The sequence below is a fragment of the Pseudogymnoascus verrucosus genome, assembly GCF_001662655.1.
Source record: "Pseudogymnoascus verrucosus strain UAMH 10579 unplaced genomic scaffold scaffold_1, whole genome shotgun sequence".
NCBI lineage: Eukaryota > Fungi > Ascomycota > Leotiomycetes > Thelebolales > Thelebolaceae > Pseudogymnoascus > Pseudogymnoascus verrucosus.
In genome coordinates, this window is record NW_017263652.1 from 1,210,698 (window position 1) to 1,231,365 (window position 20,668).

General features: G+C 52.9%; 4 protein-coding genes across 4 annotated transcripts; 2 read left to right on the forward strand and 2 right to left on the reverse strand.

Moving 5' to 3' along the window:
- Positions 1-1,197: 1,197 nt before the first annotated feature.
- Positions 1,198-5,673, reverse strand: VE01_00423 (uncharacterized protein). Its single transcript, XM_018269954.2, has 2 exons — positions 4,813-5,673; positions 1,198-4,730 (listed from the first exon to the last, which is right to left on the reverse strand). The coding sequence occupies exons 1-2, from the start codon at positions 5,346-5,348 to the stop codon at positions 1,457-1,459; spliced, it is 3,810 nt and encodes a 1,269-aa protein (XP_018135164.1). The 5' UTR covers positions 5,349-5,673; the 3' UTR covers positions 1,198-1,456.
- Positions 5,674-6,288: 615 nt separating this feature from the next.
- On the forward strand, positions 6,289-11,406 carry HIR1 (HIR complex subunit). Its single transcript, XM_018269955.2, has 4 exons — positions 6,289-7,951; positions 8,040-8,333; positions 8,420-11,137; positions 11,225-11,406. Exons 1-4 carry the CDS (start codon positions 7,915-7,917, stop codon positions 11,311-11,313), a joined length of 3,138 nt encoding a protein of 1,045 aa, XP_018135169.1. The 5' UTR covers positions 6,289-7,914; the 3' UTR covers positions 11,314-11,406.
- Positions 11,407-13,434: 2,028 nt separating this feature from the next.
- On the reverse strand, positions 13,435-15,130 carry VE01_00425 (uncharacterized protein). Its single transcript, XM_018269956.2, has 7 exons — positions 15,017-15,130; positions 14,880-14,939; positions 14,806-14,828; positions 14,741-14,751; positions 14,656-14,685; positions 14,519-14,602; positions 13,435-14,468 (listed from the first exon to the last, which is right to left on the reverse strand). Exons 2-7 carry the CDS (start codon positions 14,920-14,922, stop codon positions 13,745-13,747), a joined length of 915 nt encoding a protein of 304 aa, XP_018135443.1. The 5' UTR covers positions 14,923-14,939; positions 15,017-15,130; the 3' UTR covers positions 13,435-13,744.
- Positions 15,131-15,342: 212 nt separating this feature from the next.
- Positions 15,343-20,658, forward strand: DNA2 (Tripartite DNA replication factor). The gene is made up of 4 exons (XM_018269957.2): positions 15,343-15,457; positions 15,509-17,122; positions 17,179-17,274; positions 17,320-20,658. Exons 1-4 carry the CDS (start codon positions 15,413-15,415, stop codon positions 20,572-20,574), a joined length of 5,010 nt encoding a protein of 1,669 aa, XP_018135442.1. The 5' UTR covers positions 15,343-15,412; the 3' UTR covers positions 20,575-20,658.
- The last annotated feature ends 10 nt before the right edge of the window (positions 20,659-20,668 follow it).

The following is a 20,668-nucleotide window of genomic DNA, read 5'->3' on the forward strand; positions in this document are numbered from 1 at the left end:
TCAAGATGGCTTTTGCGGTGGAGGGTAGCTTACTTCGCATTCACGGTTGAGGTGGTGTTAACAAAGATTAGGTTCAGATATTCATTTCTTACTACTAATAGTTCTCGTCACTAATAGTTCTTACCACCATTTCTCGCCACATCCTCCCGTTCTCACCTCCTACCCCCCTCCCGTTCTCACCTCCTACCCCCTACCCCCTCCCCTTTACTCCCCCCACACATCCGCCAAATAACCCCGCTCCTCACGATGAAACCCCAATGCTCGACACCGTAGTAAAAACAGCGTGTAGCGTTCTGCTCGTCCATTGCCTTAATACATCTGTTGCTCGTATCCTTTGTCGATTTATAGAAGAGTCGGGGACTTCAACCTACTGGACTGGTATGGGTATCAGTTCTATCTAGCGAAGGTGTGTATAAGGTCCACGCTTGTGAATTACACTATATCCCCTCCCCTCCTCCCCACTCCCCACCCCCCACTCCCTAGATGTCCCAGGTTCCGCAGCAGTAATCTACAGATACAATCCAAATAAAAAAGCAAATCCACCAAGTACAGCTGGCCATTTGCCAGGTGGCTCCACAGAGTTGGCATACGAGTACAAGATCCCAGTTTTTGCCAAAAGGTTCTGACCAAATGACGTTCACTCCCGAACACTCGCTAGTATCCTTTCTGCTCTCTCCTATGCCCTGGTTATTCTGGATGTAGAATTCTCTCGCATTATGAGGTCGAGAGGGTGGGAAAGGTTAGATCCTCACTTCTCACCACCACAACTTCTTACCACCTCCCCCTCTTCTCACTGTCGCCCTCTCTTCTCACCACGAATCCACCACTTCCATCACCACTCTCAACCGAGTCCCCTAATCCCAACACTCCTCACCCCACATTCACCATAAACCACACAACGGCCATGTCCACTGGTGTAACTACGTGTGAGCTTGTCCCTCAACCTATCCTCCAGCCTGTCCATTATATACCCATCAAGTCTACTTCACAAAGCGGCGTCAGTAGCAAGCCGTCCAATCCCAGCCTAAACACAAAGGACTTTGGACTTTGGACTTCGGACCACTAGCATCAACACATATCACTTCCGTCGAGAAAAGATGAGGTGAAAATTCGACGCATATACATTACACTATATTCATTTAGACTACCCCCCCACCCCCACTTCCCATCCAATCCATCCTTTCCCATCCCCATTTATGTCCCTCCGCCCCAACTAAAAAGAAAAACCTTATATATGTCTACCCATCACTGTAGTTGTTGGTATGTATGCGCAAAAAAGCCCAAGTCGTATGCTCATAAAATGCCCGGCCTCAGCCATCCCTTCCATTCATCCTTTCCATCCGTGGTTAATCCAAACAGAAACAAAAAAAATCCAAAATAAAAAAACGCCGGTATGCGAGTACAACAAAAAGAGGTGTCGTTGTGCTGTACTGCCTTCGTATACGCAACCCCTCCATCAAACCTCCCCCTCCTTCCTAGATCTAAAACTCCACCCCCTCCTCCTCCCCTTCCCCTTCGGCTCACTCTCACTCATCGCCGACCCCGGCCTCTCCCTCTCCCCACCACCATTCCCGGCCACCCCCTTCCCCTTATCATAAACCCCCCCAGCACTCATACTCCTCCTCCCCCCCTCCACACTCAACCTCCCCTCCTTCCTCGCCTGCAGCGCCATCTCCGCCAGCTCCGCCGGACTAGGCCCCCTCCACTGCGGCGCCATAGACGGCAACGTCCTCCCCCTCGGCGTCGTGAAGCCCGCGCTCTTCGCCGAAACGATGGCGGGGATCTCGCCCGAGGATCCGACGGGTCCCATAGGCATGGGACGTTTGGGTGGCAGCGCGTCGAGGGATTGTCCGTCCTTGGAGGAGGAGGATCCGCTCCAGAAACCGAGGATGCCGTGTTTGCGGTGCTGGTTGTTCATGAGGGAAGGGGGGGGGCCGATTTTCTCACGCTTCCCTTTCATCAATGGACTCTGGCGCGTTTCTGGTACATTCAGCGACCCAGACGCAAGAGCAGGGACAGGCGTCAGATTCCCATTCCCCGCTCTTGGTGTCGACGCGCCAGACGCAGTAGGGGTGCGGTGACCAGCACCAGCTAGCTGATTCGCAAAACTCGAATTATTCGGCACCACCACCACCACAGCCGGTTGTGCGCGGCCGTCCGAACCCTCGGATATACTCTGCGCCACGCGAGACACCAGCACCTCCCTCCTTTCAGCTTCTTGGGCCCGCTCAGCGGCGCGAACTTGGCTGCGCGCCCGCGCGGAGTGGGAGGCGGAGTCTTCGTCCGCGACTATGAGGCGGCCTGTGCGGTCGCGGCGGGGACGGGTGGTGGTAGTTGCGGACCCGGCGGTTGCGGGAGCGGGGGGAGGGGCGATGGCGGAGGAGGAGGCGTCGTAGGGAGTGTTGCTGAGGGGGCTGGTGATGGTGGTGGCGTTTGGGATGTGGCGCTCGAAGTCGGCGCGGGGGTCTTTGGTGGTGGATTTTGGTGGGGAGCGGGGGGCTTTGGGGGTATCTTTTGGTGGGGAGCGGGAGTCTTTGGTGGTGTGTTTTGGTGGGGGGGAGGAGAGGGGTCGGAGGGATTTTGTGGGGGGTGTGGGTGCTGGTGGTGAGGGGGCGGCGGCGTTGACAAGTCGGAATCCAGGCATGGCGGGGGAGGACTGCCGGCGGATTGAGCGCTGAACTTCTTCTTTGGATGGAGGGGGTGCGGGTTTGGGTTCCTCTTCCTTTTTGGCGGGCTTAACGGTGTCAGGCACTGGTGTCGTATGTTTCAATCCCGAGGAGAACCTGCTTGCTCGCTCTCTGAACGTGAGAGAAAGGCGTTTAGGCACCGGCGGCACTTTAATCTGCTCAGGTTCCTCAATCTTTCGCACCGTGATGGGAGCCTCTGAGCTTGGCTGGGTGCTATGCCTATGCCACCTCTTCTTGACAGGAGTAATCGTGTCTTCAGAATTAGCACGACCCTGAACAGCTAGGGAATTTGGGCGAGCCCGAGACGACTTTTGAAGAACTTTGCCTGGAGACCGCTGCTTGGGAGATGTAGGTGCAGACTTGTTGTTAGATTTGGTAAGTTCGGCTTCTGCCTGGGACGCCAATGAATCATCCACGTGGGCAGTCGTCATTGGGATCGGGGGTCGCGGCATCTGGTTCCTTTGGGGCTCAGATGGAGCTGCTCTCACCGGCGGTGGGGCTATTGGCTCTGCACGAGATTCTCTAGCCAACTCGCTCGGAGCATGTTGCGTCCTCCAATAATCCGCTTTGGGGACTCTAGGTTTAGAAGACACATCAAATTCAGATGGTCGAGCTACCTGGTAATTATCGAGTTCAGTAGGAGACTCTGAGGTATCCCTCAGTTTTGACCGAGACCCGGATGACTGCACCGATCCCAGAGAAGTATAAGAGCTATACCCGCTATCGGGCACAGCCGAGGGCTCAAGACGTGCGTGCGTCGAAGTATCCATTGTTTGCGCAGGACGGCGTGGCGACATGGTTTCGACAGCAGGAAGATACAATTCGTCGTCCTGCCTTCTCGGGGCTTCAGAAATAGGGCTACGCCGATCATGCACTGAAAGCTCCGACTTAGCGTCCTCAAATACCCCAAGATGTGACCTGGCGTCCTCAAATCGTTCGTCTTCCTCAGAATTGCGTTTCGATGAAGTTTCCAATTTCGGGGTCGACGGCATAGATAAATCAGCAGAGAACAGGCTGGGAAGGAAATCAATATCCAGTCTGTAGAACTCAGCAAACTCGCTAGCACCACCAGGTATCTGCGGCGCCGATTCCAGATACTGCGACGACGCTCTGCTGATTTCCAGGACGTCAGAGTAGGCTGATTGCTTTGTTGCCGTGCTGGGGCTTCTGGAGGGCGGATCAACGGTGAGTTGGTCTGTAGGGTTGACTGTGATCTCTGGCTGCCTGGCTTGTTTGACTTCATGCGTCTTCCCTTGTTCCGACGGATGCCTCCGCGCCAAGCTCGCGAGACTCATGGCTGTCGTCCGCGCAGAGACATTGTCTACCTCACTATCTATAGGTGGTGCCCGTCGTGCCTTTGGCGTGTTCGCAGCGTTTGGAGTTGCGACACCATTCATGATCCTTAGACTACCTAGCTCAAAACTACCGATATGTCTCAAATCAGTCGGCGTGCTCATCCTCTGCGTGCTTGTGATGTCTTCTCTAAACCGCGGTTTCTGGAGCGGTGCCAGCATCTCCAGATCCTCTACGGGGCTTTCGCTTGCCTTAGCCTCGTCGTAGTAACTATATATTTCCTCCTCACTGGGCAGTGTCTTTGACCTTTCGAAGCGGTGGGTGAATGTCTGGCTGGATTCCGGTTCAGCTGCGGATTGTCTCCATGCCTTTGGATTTTGCTTCTGCAGCCTCGAAGAACGTGACCCGCTGTTGGTCTCGCCCATCCTCGTTGCAACGCCGGGCGTGAGGTGGGAGCGGCGGCGAACTGAGTGGGAGGTATAGTTTTCTGGTTGAATGTGCACTTGTTCCGTCGAGCTCAGGCGGGCGGATAGAGCGGGAGATGTGCTCGATCTCATGGAGTAGCGGTTAGATGCATTTGAATTTTGCGAGTGGACGCTTGCATTTCTGGTAAGGATAGCTTCTGTTTCGGCAAGGCGCTGGCGGCGCAGGGAATCATTTATTTGAGCAGCGGATGATGTTTCGGCAACAAGGGACAGTCGAGCTTGTTGGTACCTTATATAGCTTGGAGATCTATGTAAATCCGGTGTGCTGGATCAGGGGTTAGCTTTCTGCATATTCGATGTTCTGCATACCGTTGTGCGGCTGAATGAGAGGCGTTTGAATAACTTACCTGTCAGTTACTGAGTATTGGCTATCCGTAGGCAGGTCCTGAGCATAACCTGCAAGCCCCAGCTGTGAGTATCTACGCAACGGATCCGAATTATCCAACGCCTCAACTCCACCGTTGTCGTCTAAAATCCATTTATCATCTGGCCTATCCTGGAGCACTATCGACGCAGGCGTGCTCGACTTGCTTCGAAACAAGCTGCTCAGCCTCGACGCCCTCTTATCCCTCTCCTGCTGCCTCCCACGGCCCGGTCCAGAATCTTCCCTCGCATCCTCTGCGAATGGAAGATCCACATCAGATCTCGCAGGAACACTGCTCGACCTTCTCTTCCCCCTTGCATTAACACTCGCTAGCGAGCTCTTCCTCGAGACCCCGCCTCCAGGCACATCCAGTAGATTATTCGCTGACGTATTCGTCCTGGGTTTCGACAATTTATTGGGTTTATTCGATTTGGTCCGCGGCTTCGCACTCTTTCGTTTTGGCTGAGCTGGTATGTCCTGCGCCGTCTTCCCGCCGAATAGAGATGATATGAGACCCATCCGTGCGGATTGGGGGGGGAAACGAGAGTGTAGGTCAGAACAAAGGGATCATTGCAACGACATTAATATTTCTTCCTCCCAGCTCGACTTCGCCTGTCGGTGGTAGGTAATGGAGATCTTAAGGGGTGCAATGACGTGTGGGGGAAGCGACGGATCCGGGTGCAGTTGTTTCAGCTGAAGAGTTGCGCAAACCTCTCTACCAGCTGAGGCCAATCCCCACGGAGGAAATGCAATGCAGCGCTCAAACACTCTGTATACGTAAAGGTATGCGCTGGGTCAGACAGCGAGGAAGCACGAGGGGTCACTCAGCATAAAGAGGTCTTTTGGGGGAGGTTTTTGTTTTGGAAGTGTTGAGAATTGATAAGTATTTTTTGACGCCTTGCTGGCAGATCTCCGCAGGGTAATCCACGGGCGTGGCGGGGGGGTGTCGGGGTGCTGGTGCGGACTCTGTGGACAAATCAAAAATGTCTTACATGTAAACAGAGGCGTATCTCCGTGTTGAGCATGTCAGAGTATGCAAGACTATACCACTTGTAGTCTGACTAGAGCGTTTTATATTCCGCGATCCCCTAAACCGTCACTGGCGCCTCGTATTCTGAACCCGTTTCTGCAGAATCAGATCCTACTCGTCTCTTGTAACCTGCGTGGGTAGTAGTAGTGTCGTAGCCCTGGTAGTAGTACCTCGTAGCCCCTCTTTTGAAGACGGGACGCATCGATAGTATAGTAGTATAGTAGTGGAGAATAATAGGTGACTTGACATGGATATTGTACAGTATGACGATTCTCGTAGAGAGGGATAATACAGTAGTAGTATAGTATAGGAGAGTATAGGAGAGTATAGGAGAGTATAGGAGAGTATAGGAGAGTATAGGAGAGTATAGGAGAGTATAGCAGAGTATAGCAGAGTATAGTGCAAAACCCAATCACCTGCAATGTTCGTATTTTCCCCAATTTACTCGACTCGAATATATTGGAAGTGGACCATTTTGTGCATTTGTGCAGGAATGGCGTACCTTGTCTAGCTGAAGTAGCTGAGGTACGGGTACGGGGACAGTAAAATGATGTACGTACGTGTTAGTGGAGTCAACTAAACTCGGGTGCCGGGCACTTAAAGTTCCGTGCGCCAGACGCCGGATAGAAGTCCCGGATAGGGAAGAGTGAAAGATAGATGACATGACATTGCTCATTATTGCTGACACAAAACCCACGACTTCAATATATTCAATATGAATAAATATGTATTAAAACCCGCAGAAACTGCAGAAACTGCGACTCTCCCCAGTATTACCAACACAATGCTCCTCGTACACTCATTGTCGTCAAATGCGTACCGACTCTCCTGTTGTGCATTACTGCACTATCTGCACGGTCTGCACCCAAACTCCGATGCAATCCTGCCGTACGGGATCCTCAGTTTCCACTTACCTCATGAATCGTCTAGGAAAGACATTATCTCCGTTTAGACTCATTCTTCGGCTCGCCGGATGCTCCAGTCTCAGATGTTCACCGAGTCGACCGTGTCCTTCCATGATACTCAAACCGATAGGAGAAGAATCAAGACCTACTGGCACCAGCAAGACTCTAAATTTAAGCAACGCCGTCATGAGGACCATCGTGCTACGGCGTTTGAGACCCCACCTCCATTCGACTGCGGCCGGGAAACCCCTCGTTTTCTGCGGCGACTCTAGTGCTTCCCACGACATTTCGTAGACCCTCGCTGCTACGAGAACTGCCAGTATCACATCACACCAGTGCTACTGGACAGCGGGAATGTAGGACTACAGTTTTCGCCTCCCACACAAGCCCCCCTCCTCTCTATTACAGAGATAGCCACGACTCGTTGATGTGGCCTCCAACGAAGAGGGCTAGTTCAAATATAGGGCATATGTTCTTTATCAGGTCTTCTCGAAGATGGCAACGACAGCAGTGGAAGTTGGCTATCCGTTGTTCCACACATTTGACGTGGCGGTCGGTGGCACAAAGGCCTGCTTGGATACTGACTGAATAATACAAAAGCGGGCACAGCATGGCCGTATGGCTGTAGAATGTGCACATAAGCCGCCTTCGTCTACATTTGATTATAGTAGGCCTATAAGCATATCTCAGTACAGCATGGGCATGACGCTGTGGGACACCGAAATTGCGTGAGATGGAGTAGAATATCCAGAAACTTCTCCTATCACCATTGCCGTTCTCCCGAAGCCTTCTTCCTCATACCACCTCCAAGGTACACAAAACAGCAGTGTGTAATGCACGCCTACATTTTCCGGGAACATATTGTACGCCACTTCAGTGCATGTGGCCATTCCAAGCAATCCGGACGTAAACATCACCAAAGACCCTCAATTCTCACCCCCAGCGATCACATCCCTGTGCTACCCTATCCCCCAGCCTTGCACCCAGCCTCGCGCTAGGGGTGCACCGCGGCTAAAAGTCTCCCTCACGAATCGCGCCGCGACACAATTCGGCGGTACCCCCAGACGCGCGACACCTCAAGCCATCACCAGAGTTCAATCGACGACATCACCACGCCGTACCATGCCAGTCCCACACTAAGCGCGCAAACATGCATTTCATCCGACCGGCGTGGCTGACGCACAGTGGTACGTTCCTGCCCTTCCCCCCCCCGGGACGATTTCACCGATGCCTCTCCAATACAAGGTGAGCCATGTATACTAACTGAGGTCCCAGGCGAACAGAAGGACTTCGAGGTCTACTCCTGCCACGTCTCGCCCGATGGAAGCCGTGTCGCGACGGCGGCGGGAGATGGCCATGTGCGCATCTGGAGCATGGAGGCTATTCGCAATGCGGCGAATACAGAGTACAAGGGCCCGAAGCAGTTGTGCCATATGAGCTACCATAGTGGCACGATTCATACGGTCAGGTTTAGCCCCGATGGCCGCTGGCTGGCTAGTGGTGCTGATGATAAGATTATTTGCGTTTATCACTTGGAGAAGGAGCCCCCGGCGCATGGGGCAAGTTTCGGTGAGTTATATTCAGGAAATGGGGGGAGGGGCAGAATAAAGGAGAATTGGGAGATGGAGTCAGGAGGTGGGCTAACGATGATCTAGGCACCAATGAACCTCCGCCTGTCGAAAACTGGAAGATCCTCAGACGTCTCATCGGACACGATAACGACGTGCAAGACCTAGCATGGTCCTACGACTCCTCGATCCTGGTGTCCGTCGGCCTCGACTCCAAAATCGTGGTGTGGTCCGGTCATACGTTCGAGAAGCTCAAGACCCTTTCCGTGCACCAAAGTCACGTCAAGGGCATCACCTTCGACCCCGCGAACAAATACTTCGCAACCGCCAGCGACGACCGCACCATCAAGATCTTCCGCTTTACATCACCCGCGCCGAACGCCACGGCGCACGATATGGTGAATAATTTCGTGCTCGAGCATACCATCGCGAATCCGTTCAAATCGAGCCCGCTCACTACATACTTTCGCCGCTGCTCGTGGAGTCCGGATGGGAATCATATCGCTGCGGCGAACTCGGTTAATGGTCCTGTTAGCTCCGTGGCGATCATTAATCGCAGTCAGTGGGATAGCGATATTGCGCTCATCGGCCATGAGGGGCCGGTGGAGGTGTGTGCGTTTGCTCCGAGATTGTTCAGTAGCAGGGCGCAAGGGCCGGAAGATACGGATGCCAATGGCTTCAGTACGCAGCCTTTGACTTCTGTGATTGCTTGTGCTGGTCAGGATAAGGCTTTGACGGTTTGGAATACGAGCACGTCGAGGCCGCTGGTTATTGTGCAAGACCTGGCTCAAAAATCTATTTCCGATCTTGCCTGGACACCGGATGGACGGACCCTGGTTGTCACTAGTTTGGATGGCACCATTCTTGCGGTCGCCTTTGAACTTGGAGACCTTGGCTATGTGGCTCGAATTGAAGAGAATGATAAGGTATTGCAACGCTTCGGTGTTGGTCGCAAGGGCGTGGGCGTCATCGAGGACGTTGCAGGTCTTCGTCTAGAGGAGCGCAGCAGGGCCGGAGAGCTTCGCGGAGCAGAAGGGAGGATGGGCGCGCTGATGGGCGATGGAGCTACTGAGGCGCGCCCGGAAAAGAATGGGGTTTCAATCACAAATGGTGATAGCAAGGTTGCCGATAAGGGGGCTTCAACACCTGCAACGAATGGGACGGACAAAGATGCCGCTCCCACACCTCCAGCAGAGGAGACGAACGCTGCCAAGATCGAAGCAATGAAGAAGAGAGTAACGATCACGAAAGAGGGAAAGAAGAGGGTAGCTCCCCTCCTCGTATCCTCCTCCGGCACCGGCCAATCCTCACTCCCCCAATCCCAACTCATGGCCGCCAGCTCCAACAACGCCACAAGCGAAGCCCCCCAATCCATCCTCGACCTCTCCAAGCCCTACGACGGCCTCCCCTCCGGCGGCCTCGCCTCCATGCTCCTGGGCAACAAGCGCAAAGCCGTCGTCCTCGAAACCGGCGACGAAGACGAGACCGGCGCCAAACGCCTCAACGGCACCACCACCAACGGCACCATCCCCATCATGCGCAACGGCGTCGACGGCGTCGAGCCCGCCACCGCCACCCCGACACGCGGGCAGGAAGTAACCCCTGAATTCATCCGCCCCGCCGTCGTGGACCCGGTAATGTCAGTCTCACAAACGCGTCTCTCCGTCCCGAAAGTCCGAACGCACATCCTGCGGTCCCTCAATCGCGGCGGTCTACCCACTACCAAACCCCTCTCCAATGGCGCGGCACCAGACGACGACGCTGCCAAAAACGCAGACGATGTCATATTCGAAGCCCGCAATGACGCGCGCACAGGCGCACACGCTAATGAACCCACGCGCATCACAGCACTCAAGCGCTCCGCAGTCCTCTGGCAAGACTTCCTCCCCCGCCCCGTGCTGCTCGTGACGGGGAACAAAAACCTCTGGGCTGCGGCATGTGAAGACGGGTCTCTCTATGTCTGGACCCCCGCGGGCCGGCGCCTCCTCAACGCGCTCGTGCTTGAAGCCCAGCCTGTTATACTAGAATGTCGAGGGTGGTGGCTCCTCTGCATCACAGCGGTGGGGATGTGTCACGTCTGGAACATCCGCACGTTGTCGTCGCCGCATCCGCCGGTGAGTCTGGCCCCCGTGCTGGATGCGGCGGTGAAATCGCTGTCATCTCACACTGTCCCCGGACCGGGAATAACCTCCGCACACCTCAATTCCACGGGGAATATCGTCCTTACTCTCACTAACGGCGATGGGTACGCCTATGCTCCCGCCCTGTACGTGTGGCAGCGCCTCAGCGAGGCCTGGTGGGCCGTCGGCTCGCAGTACTGGAATAGCAATGACTCCTCCGTCTCCGCTCTCCAAAGCACCGCCGTCGGCGGGCCATCCACCTCCACCGCGCCCGAGACCCTCGTATCCGCCGGCATAATCCCTCATCTCGAGCGCCATACCACCGCTGAGGTGTTGCTCAAGGGGCGCGCATACATGCTCCAGCGCCTCGTCAAGGGTGTGTTACCACGCCCTGGCTTCGAGAGATTCGAAAGCGCGGTTAGTGTTGCGCATCTGGAGAATAGGGTGGCGGGTGCGCTGGGGCTGGGGGCCAGGGAGGAATTTAGGTTGTATCTGTATATGTATGCGAAGCGGCTTGGGGCAGAGGGGGCGAAGGGGAAGGTGGAGGAGTTGTTGAGGGGGTTGCTTGGGGGGATTCTGGAGGAGGGAACTGCAGAGGGGGAGGGGAAGGGGTGGATGGCGGAGGGGGAGACGATTTGTGGGTGGGATCGGAGGGAGTTGTTGAAGGGGGTTGTGTTGATTCTTGGTATGTTTTACCCTTCCCTCTCTATTCCGCTGTCACAGCTGGGCGCACTCTTTGGATTTGTTGGAACAGAACTAATAGTCTATATAGGCAAATTCCGCGATCTCCAACGCGTCACAGTCCAGTACGCTCGCGTGCTAGATATGGTAGACGATGAGGACGCGATGGAGTCTACCTGAGCTTATCTTATCGTTTCCACTGGAGTTTTCATGGGTCCTGGTTTTGCGTTTTGCTAGGTTGCTAGGTTGCTCTTTTGCTTTCGGGTGGCGGGGGCCGGGGGGGGGGATGATGGCTGTTGTACGATATCACAATGAGTTATTTTTGGTGCGGGTTGGTGGGGGGGATGAAATGGCTTGTATTTTTTTGGACGGGCAATAAAGGAGGTGGGGGGGGTATTGATAGCTGGCTGTATATTGCTGGGTATTATGGGGAATGAGAGATAATTTAATTGCAGTTGCAGTCGGTCGAATGTTTGTCTCCTGCAGTGAGTGTGCTCCTGGCCTTAAAAGGAGGGCTGGGCTGGGGAGGAATTACGTCTCCAAGGACATCATCACGTACGGACCAACCCGAAGGTATTGGCTGTGTTGAGAAGATAGCCAAGGGGGAGCTCGTTGTATTAACTCCCCGGGCCATTCTAGACCGCTGTTGCTGCTCTTGGTAATGCTGCTGTTCTCGTTGCTGTTGCGATTCTTGTCACCGTTCCTACTCCCTCTGTCACTCTTGTCGTCGCTGCTACTCCTGTTATACTGGTATTACTGTTACTGCCCGCAATGCCTAGGTTGATCCTCGCGCTGGTACACGAACTTCTGCAGCTAACGTGGTTGTCGTCCTTGTTTCATGGTGATCCCATATTCAATCTGCGCTCGCACAGTGGGAGATACATTCATGAGTTGGGGATAAGTAATATGCGTCCCAGTTCTTACATTGTAGAGGCTCTCCCAAATATTACACGGCAGCGCATCCCCAATCACCCAGGTTAGCCCCCCCCCCCCTTTTCCATCACTTCAAGCCCAGTTTCGCCTGGGAAGAAAGGGGTCTACGTAGGGGGACTCTGCTTTGTCACTTGTCTTGTCTGCACCTATAATCTCTTTTTTCGGACTCCGGCTAGTCCAGTCTGGCGAGTTTACTTTCTTTTCCACGAGGCTTCGGGAATAGCATGGACACTTGCGTTTCTCGCGGGGAAAGAAAGATCAGATCAAAGCGCTACGACGAAGATACAGCTGGTTATCGGGCTAGGCTGGGGGCTGTTGGGGGGTCTGATAGTACGCTTGGATTTGTTTATGCCACATCTGTTGATGATATATCTTCGGCAGGATTTATCCAGGACTGGGCCATCATAAGGCTTGACCCGGGGCGCCTCGAAGGTTGCAATGTCGACTAGCATATAATTAACCCTCGAGTGAGGAGGGGGCCATTCTTGTGGCCATTGGTACTCTTGCTGTCGTTATTCTTGCTGTCGCTGCTATTCTTATTGTCTCACTACTACTGTTCTCCCCGCTGCCACTCTCCTGCCACTGTTACTCCTATTAACGCCGCTACCTCTGAGATCGTCCATGCCCGGTCACCATGATCAAAGGAGACTTGACACCCTCCACCAAACAAAGAACTTGACGCCTGCAACCAACCAGAGGACGACGCCCAGGATGGGCTCCTCTGCTGCTTGAGTTGGGGCGCAATATATATGCCGAGCTCATGGGAGACCAGATCGCCGTCGCTAGTTTGCGAAACTTCTGTAGCCAACTACTTGCTGTCTCTCTTTCGGGCTTTGGACAGAACGTGTTTTCTTTTTTGCTTAGATGTTGTTTTGTAGATTGCATCTTGAGCATCGTCACTTCCATCATATTTACCCTAGTCACGCACGTACCCTGCCGCCTTGATAACCACGAAGTTGGCTTAGCAATACGCCATTAGGATATACTCAAATTTATCCTTAGAGTCAAGTTTCTCCTCAAGTGGGCAGTTAGCCACATAGTATGTTGCAATGACTTCCCGCGTCATTCTAGACTGATGTTGTTCTTACCAGCGGTGATATTCTTGTTATCGCTCCTGCTCTTGTTGCCGATGCTGCTCTTGTCACCGCTACTACTCTCCTGTCACTGCCACTACTGTTACCGTCGGTACTCCTGCTACACTCAATGCCCAGTTCGCTATCACTGGTGCGTGTGCATTCTTGAGGCAGCATATAATAAGTGTGAATTTAGTGTCCCTGCAGTGTCCGTGTCGTCCCTTCTTGTGTTATGATAGAAAATTGGTTTCACATACGGACGGGGCGTTATATACTTTCTTATGGGCTGCTATAACTCCTCCTGGACACTGCCTTGCCCTTCCTTGCCAGGCTTATGGGCAGAATGAGCAATTGCTTCCTGTCGCCAAACTCCCACACGTGCTTCGCAACGCTGACAATCTAGACACCATTTGGATAACGCAAGTGTATCTGGATATATTGTGACGTGGCTAACCCATGACTGATATAATATGTATGCTTCCACCCATTCTAATGCCTGCCGGCGCTGCCAAGATCTAACTTCTATGTCATCAAAAGAGCAATAGCACAAACCGGTCATACATGTACAGATAATCAGAACGAACAGAGACAAATGGTATGTGAATTTATGCCGCCGCCGCCTCCTTCTTATCCCGCATGGCGCGGAAGAAGTCCATAACGCCAGTGTAGACGACGAGCAGAATACCTCCACCGGGACCCAACCTCAGAACCTTAGGCGTGAATCCCTTGTACAGCGCAGCGAAGCCCTCCTCCTTGAAAACCGTCGCAAGCGCTGGCCACGCCCAGTTGTACTTCTGGACCTGCCCAGCCACCTTGGTGGTGTTCTGAATCCTGGACTTGACGACATCCATGGGGGTGTTGAGGATGGTACCGAAAGTTCCTCCGGTGGCACCGGACAACATGTCGTACATCATCTGCTGGTTCTTGTTGTCGGCCTTGGGGAGCAGCGCGCGCACCTGGAAGATACAGCCGAAGTAACCGGCGTTCCAGAGGATGTGGCGCCACATGGTGCTCTCGAGGCCGTTGTACAGGGCGAGTGGGCCCTCCTGCTTCACAATCTTGGCGACACAGTCGATCATGCCGGTGTATCTGCCTGCTGATGCCTTATCCTGCAGACGGATCTTGACGAGCTCGAAAGGAACAACGACGACGGCCTCGGTGGCACCAGCGGTGGCACCGGTGAGGATGGAGAGAGACTGGGTCATCTTGGGGATGCCAAATGCGTCACGGTAGAATTGTCCCCACTTGTCGTTGGCGGCGAATTTGGTGGCGCGCTTGGGGGCCTCCATCAGGATGGGAGCCTCGATTCCGCGGTATAGCCGTCCGAAACTGGTATGGATTAGAATCTCAAGCTGCTTTCTGCCCGTAGCTTGACTAACCCTTCATTCTTGATGATCTTGCGGAAGCAATCCAACATGCCATTGTAGGAATCTGCGCCTTTTCCAGTGCCGGTCTGCAGTTGTCTATCGCCGTATTAGCCTCACAACAATAGCTTTATATTCAAGAGAAATCGTACACTCTGGTCTTGACGACATCTAACGGGTACCTGCGTGTGAAAGTCAGCAGAGTTCAAATGCGCCGCGTCTCCCGAGTTGACTCACATAACCAAGATCTGAATTTAACCAGGGTTAGCAATTGTTCATGTTAACTTCGGGCCTGTCCTCACCTCAGACACACCAGCCACGGCGCCTACATCCTGTTAGCAAGAGTCAATGGCATACTGGGTCTGAGGTAACATACCAGCCGCGAACTGGTAGACGAACGGCAAAGGTCTGTCAGTCATGATTGCTGTCGTGTGAGCTGCTACAAAGGTTAGAAAATGGTTCCAAATGGCCAGCTCCGTATGAGCATGGCTTCCAGTGAAGGGTGAGACCTACAAACCTGTTGCGGTGAAGATGGAAGAGATGAAGTTTTTCGAGACCCTGGCTGGAGCGAGAGAATCTCAAAATCCTTATCGACCACCCACGCGCCATTCTCGACGGTCCTAGCCGATAATCGCTCTCCCCCACGTTGGAGCACTCCACCCCGGAGAGCTTAGCGCCAGGGACCCAGTCGGAGCGATACCCGCCAACTCCGCAAATCTCCGCTTGGTGTTCTTGCTTGATGAGAGGTTTAGAGGCCCCAGTACCCCATATCACGTGCTCTCGTGGACGCGACTTGGGACGCGTCTTCTAAACACAAGAGTAGGAACGACGTAGGTAATTGAGGGACAAGAGTGTAATTGTTACAAAACATCCCCACCACCCCTCACCCTCACCCCTCCATACCATAATATGCCTCTTCAGAAGTCGTTCTCAGATACGAATCATTCGACAAAGGTACTTATATTCCTCCAAGGTGATTGAGAGAGTGTGGGCTAACTAGAGAAGCAACGACGACCTCAATGGCAACGAAATAAAACATTCCACGCGCCCCAGAACCGATATGATGTGAATCCCTCAGAACCAGCGCGAACGAAACCTCCGATCCCTATATCCTCGGCCACGAAAAGCAAACTCGAAGTCTTCCAATGCAACGCTCAAATCAAGAACCGTCGGTCTTCCATAGACATGTCTGGGACGGGGGCAAATCCTCTTGTCTTAGAAGAGGACAAGGAGAACACACCACTCAAAGCATCAGAGTATGGGATAAGCCCTTTATCTCGAAAAGATTTTGCGAAACCGAGTATTGAGACTCCCGCGACCCCCTCGAGCAAACTGGCGCTTCCCGAACTCATCGGCATGATGGATGTGGGGTCAATGGCACAACTACAATTAAAAACGCCAGACGAGCGTGTCATGTGGGACCAGGCCATCAACGCCGTTGATAACAATAGCACTTCTTATGTTGCACCCAGGCGGGGGGGTAGAAAGCGGCCTCGAAGTTCGTCGCCAATGTCGTCGCCAGGAAATATATCGTCGCATTTTACCGCGAATCCAGAAGCTGGTGATATTCAACAACCGGGCTCCCACGCTGCTCATGCCGGCCCGGGGTTAGACTTATGGTCTGGATATGCCATTGGGGCCGACAAATTCACCCCGAGAGGCCCCCCAAACCCACTATTTGCACACCTCATGGGCAACAGCTCGTCACCGCAAAGCGCAAATGTCAAAAATTCTGCGTCAAGGGAAGGAACGTTCAAAAGATCTATCAGCTGCGGTACACAATTTCCGAAAAGGAGGAAAGTTGGCGTTTTTGAAGATCATACAGATGTATTCACGGGGCCTATGAAAAGCGCGCTGTCCAAACCTTCACGGGTTAGTGAGTTGCTTGATGGGATAAAAGTGGCAGCAGTGAGCCCGGATAAGTTAGCGTTTTCCTCCGGCCCCTCAAGCTCGTCGCCTATCCCACGAAGTAAGACTTGGAGCGAAAGGAAGGAGATGCATCAGGCGTCGCCTTTAGGTGCGAAAGATCGCTATGTGACCACAGATGCTGGCATTGTGGAAGGCGAAGCACCACGACTCCGATTACAGCCTGAAGAAAGGGACGATGCGACTGTGTCGCAGAAGTCGGATTCCACCTCGTCGGATTACGGAGATTTTGACGCTGATCAATTCGACGAGTCGTTCCTGGAGGTGCTTGAATCGAATCAGACCAGCATTCAAACCTCACAATCTCCTGCAACAGGAATGTACCTCGATAGGCGACCTATAAATACCCAAGATAGCCCCGCGCCAGCTAAGAAACCCAGCATAATGCCTCCTGCGGATGCGGAAGAGGATGATGAATTTGCAGATTCCGACGAAGAAATGTTTGCCGCAGACTTCGAGGAAATTTTATCGAAATACGACACCCTTCCAGCTACTGCCGACGCAGGCAATCAACCTGCTTTGAAACAGGAGGAATTAGCTGAAGGGAAAGGCCCTGATGCTAAGACAGTGGCGGATATAGCTGACTCTGATGATGAATACGGTGATGATTTAGATGACACGGACTTTGCTGTGGCGGAGGCATCGGCTACACAGGCACAGGCATTACAGAATTCAGCTAGTTGCTTTTCGAATGTACGTACTGAGTATCCATAGCCTTCTGCTCAAATTACTAAGAATATGTTTTACAGCTCAGTCAAAAGCCCAGAGTAATTCAGCGGTATCTTGTGACAAACATACTCGATGATAGCTACCAGAATTCGAGGGGGCGCCAGTGCAACGAAAAGGTTTACTAGCCCCGCCTCATGTTAAGAGCCAGCTAACAGTCACAGGTTCTTATAGTACAAGTAGAAAACACCAAGGAGTATCGAACTATTCGACTAAGAGATGGATGGATTGAAACACAGGTCACGGAGAAGGCCGCTGTTCACGTCATCGGCGATTTTGTTTCTGGTCAATGTGTTATCGACGACTCGCATAGCTTGTTGATCCTCCATCCAGATCATTTGATTTCGGCCACCGTGGTCGCCGACTCTTTTGGCTGCACGAGACGCGCCGTGTTGCAAGACCGTGTCAAAGCTACGAGTGATTCCAGTGCACCACTTGTTTATGGGACTATTCTCCATGAAATATTCCAAGCTGCAATGATGGCCAACAGATGGGATAGCCCATGGCTCCATGATCTCATTGAGAAAACTGCGACCAGGCATCTGGAGGACCTCTATACTATAAAGATACAGATCCCCCAGGCTGTGGAATACCTGCAAAGTAAGATGGGAGAGCTACAATCTTGGGCCGAAGTTTTCGTCACTTCAAAACCACACCCGGAAGCAATCGTCAAGGCTGGCAATGGTGATACGGCCACGATGTGCGTGAGCAAACTCCTAGACGTCGAGGAACACGTGTGGTCACCAATGTACGGACTGAAGGGAAATATTGACGCCACTGTCCAAGTGACAATGCAAGATGCGAAATCCCGCCGGACATTAACAGTTCCCTTTGAAGTTAAGACTGGCAAGAATGCCAATGCGTCTCATCGAGCACAAACTGCACTATACAATCTTCTTTTATCGGACAGATATGACATCGACATCGCATACGGCATCCTATATTATATGGAAACTTCAGAGACAATACGAATTCCGGCCATTCGCCATGAGCTACGCCACATGATCATGCAGAGGAATGAGCTTGCCTGCTTTGTCCGTGAAAGACATGCGCAGCTGCCGCCAATGCTCAAAAAGGAGAACCTGTGCGGTCGATGTTATGCCAAAACCACTTGCTTCATATACCATAAGCTTGCCGACGACGGAGACGGAGAGACGAGCGGTATGAAGGACAAGTTCGACGAGGTTGTGAAACATCTCACTCCACAGCATAAAGAGTTTTTTCTCAAATGGGATGACCTTCTGACTAAAGAGGAGAAGGAGAGCTTGAAGTTCAGACGGGAGTTATGGACCATGCTCAGCTCCGAACGAGAGAAGCTAGGGAGATGCTTTTCAAATGTGATTATTGAACCTGGTTCGGCATACGAAGAACAGGACAACCCTAAGATTAACCGCTTCCGATATACCTTGATCAGGCAGGATGAAGCCGCCAATACGTCTTTCCTCGAATCTCAAATCACTATTGGCGAACCCATAGTGATCTCTGATGAGAAGGGCCATTTCGCCCTTGCTAACGGGTATGTGACACACGTCCGAAAGCATCGGATTACTGTGGCAGTCGACAGGCGCCTACATAATGCTCGTATTCGACGTCCTGGCTTTGATGAGGCCAACAATCAGGTCTTTGCAAGTATTATGGAAGTTGCAGGCGAAGGGTCAGCACCAGAATCGACAGAAGGCAAGATAACAGAGGCACCAGTGCGATATCGACTCGATAAGGACGAATTCAGCAATGGTATGGCAACAGTCCGAAATAACATCATTCAACTCATGGCGGACGGGCCTTTTATGTCACGGCAGTTGAGAAGCTTGATCGTTGACTTAGAAGCGCCAAAATTCAAGTCACAGGCCACCAACTACGTGCTGAAAGATAGGGAAAGTATCAACATTGATCAGAGAAGAGCTATTGACAAGGTCATGAGCGCGCAAACTTATGCGCTCGTACTCGGCATGCCTGGCACAGGAAAGACGACCACCATAGCTCATATCATCCGGGCATTGGTATCTCAGGGGAAGAGCGTTTTACTTGCATCCTACACGCATACTGCTGTGGATAACATCCTTCTCAAACTTCGCGATGACAAGATCCCTATTCTCCGCCTTGGAGCTGCGGCGAAAATTAACGCGGAGGTTCAAGAATTCGCTGAGCTAGCCGCAAAACCTAGATCGTCATTTGAGGAATTGGGGCGTCTGTGGCATGATACTCCAGTAGTTGCGACAACTTGCCTTGGAGTCAACCATGCCATCTTCAGCGAACGCACTTTCGATTACTGCATCGTGGACGAGGCATCGCAGATCACCCTTCCCGTTTGCCTTGGCCCAATCCGCATGGCTCGGACTTTCGTTCTTGTTGGCGACCACAACCAACTACCTCCTCTCGTGCAAAACGAAGCAGCACGTACAGGCGGACTAGATGTAAGCCTTTTCAAGCTACTTTCCGACGCTCATCCTGCCGCCGTTGTGAACCTCGAGCACCAATACCGCATGTGTGCGGAAGTCATGGCCCTCTCCAATGAGCTCATCTACTCCGGTCGACTCAAATGCGGCACCCCAGAGATTGCGGCTCGCAGTATCAGCATCCCCAATATGGCAAACCTCCAAACGCACCATTTCTCCTCGTCGACGATGTCACGCGCGGGGAAGACCATCTGCGCTGCTCCTGCAAAGGGTCAGTGCTGGATTCGCGATCTGTTGGATCCGGCAACGAAGGCCTGCTTCGTTAATACAGATACCCTGGTTCCTCGACCCCGTGAAGAGGCCAAGGGTAATCGTATCGTCAATCCTACAGAAGCCACGATCTGCTCGCAGCTCGTGCAGGCTCTACTCAGTGTCGGAGTTCCAGGCACTGAAATAGGGGTCATGACGCATTATCGATCGCAGCTCGCTTTGTTGAAGCACAACCTGCGCTCACACCAGGAAGTCGAGATGCACACCTGCGATCGCTTCCAGGGCCGCGACAAGGAGGTGGTAGTGATAAGCTTAGTACGAAGCAACGAGGCAGGTGGGATTGGAGAGCTCCTACGCGACTGGCGGCGAATCAATGTCGCGTTCACGCGTGCGAAAACGAAGCTACTGGTTGTAGGAAGCGGATCGACGCTTAAGGGTGGAGAAGGAGGGGCGGAGGAGATGGTTGGACAGTTTGTGAGGCTTATGGAGAGGAAAGCTTGGGTATATGACCTCCCGGGAGGTGCATTGGATAGCCACTGTTTTGACGATGCGGCGACGCAGGCGAGCGGCAGTGCTGCGGCGACTCCGGAAAAGGGGGGGTGGAAGCAACTTGATTTGAAAGCGGCGAGGATGCCGGGGCGTGCAATAGGGAATGAGAACTTTAAGGGGCCAAAGAAGGCGGTGATTAATGAGCGGGCGTTATTTGCTGGGAAGCCGGTGTTGAGGGATATTATGAATGAGGCTCGTCAATGATAGTCAGTGGAGGGGACTGGGTGTTGTTGGATATGATTAGGTAGAATAAGTTTGAATACAGTATGACAACATATATGACATGACAACTCCGATT

Excerpts from the sequence above, each read along its gene's own strand:
- VE01_00423 (XM_018269954.2), bottom strand. The coding sequence starts at position 5,348 with ATGGGTCTCATATCATCTCTATTCGGCGGGAAGACGGCGCAGGACATA. Across the intron at positions 4,731-4,812 it reads CAATACTCAGTAACTGACAG|CACACCGGATTTACATAGAT; the intron begins GTAAGTTATTCA and ends CCCCTGATCCAG.
- HIR1 (XM_018269955.2), top strand. The coding sequence starts at position 7,915 with ATGCATTTCATCCGACCGGCGTGGCTGACGCACAGTG. Across the intron at positions 7,952-8,039 it reads GGCGTGGCTGACGCACAGTG|GCGAACAGAAGGACTTCGAG; the intron begins GTACGTTCCTGC and ends CTGAGGTCCCAG. Across the intron at positions 11,138-11,224 it reads GGGGGTTGTGTTGATTCTTG|GCAAATTCCGCGATCTCCAA; the intron begins GTATGTTTTACC and ends TAGTCTATATAG.
- VE01_00425 (XM_018269956.2), bottom strand. The coding sequence starts at position 14,922 with ATGACTGACAGACCTTTGCCGTTCGTCTACCAGTTCGCGGCTG. Across the intron at positions 14,603-14,655 it reads GATGTCGTCAAGACCAGAGT|ACAACTGCAGACCGGCACTG; the intron begins GTACGATTTCTC and ends ATACGGCGATAG. Across the intron at positions 14,469-14,518 it reads AAGATCATCAAGAATGAAGG|TTTCGGACGGCTATACCGCG; the intron begins GTTAGTCAAGCT and ends AATCCATACCAG.
- DNA2 (XM_018269957.2), top strand. The coding sequence starts at position 15,413 with ATGCCTCTTCAGAAGTCGTTCTCAGATACGAATCATTCGACAAAG. Across the intron at positions 15,458-15,508 it reads ATACGAATCATTCGACAAAG|CAACGACGACCTCAATGGCA; the intron begins GTACTTATATTC and ends TAACTAGAGAAG. Across the intron at positions 17,123-17,178 it reads CAGCTAGTTGCTTTTCGAAT|CTCAGTCAAAAGCCCAGAGT; the intron begins GTACGTACTGAG and ends TATGTTTTACAG.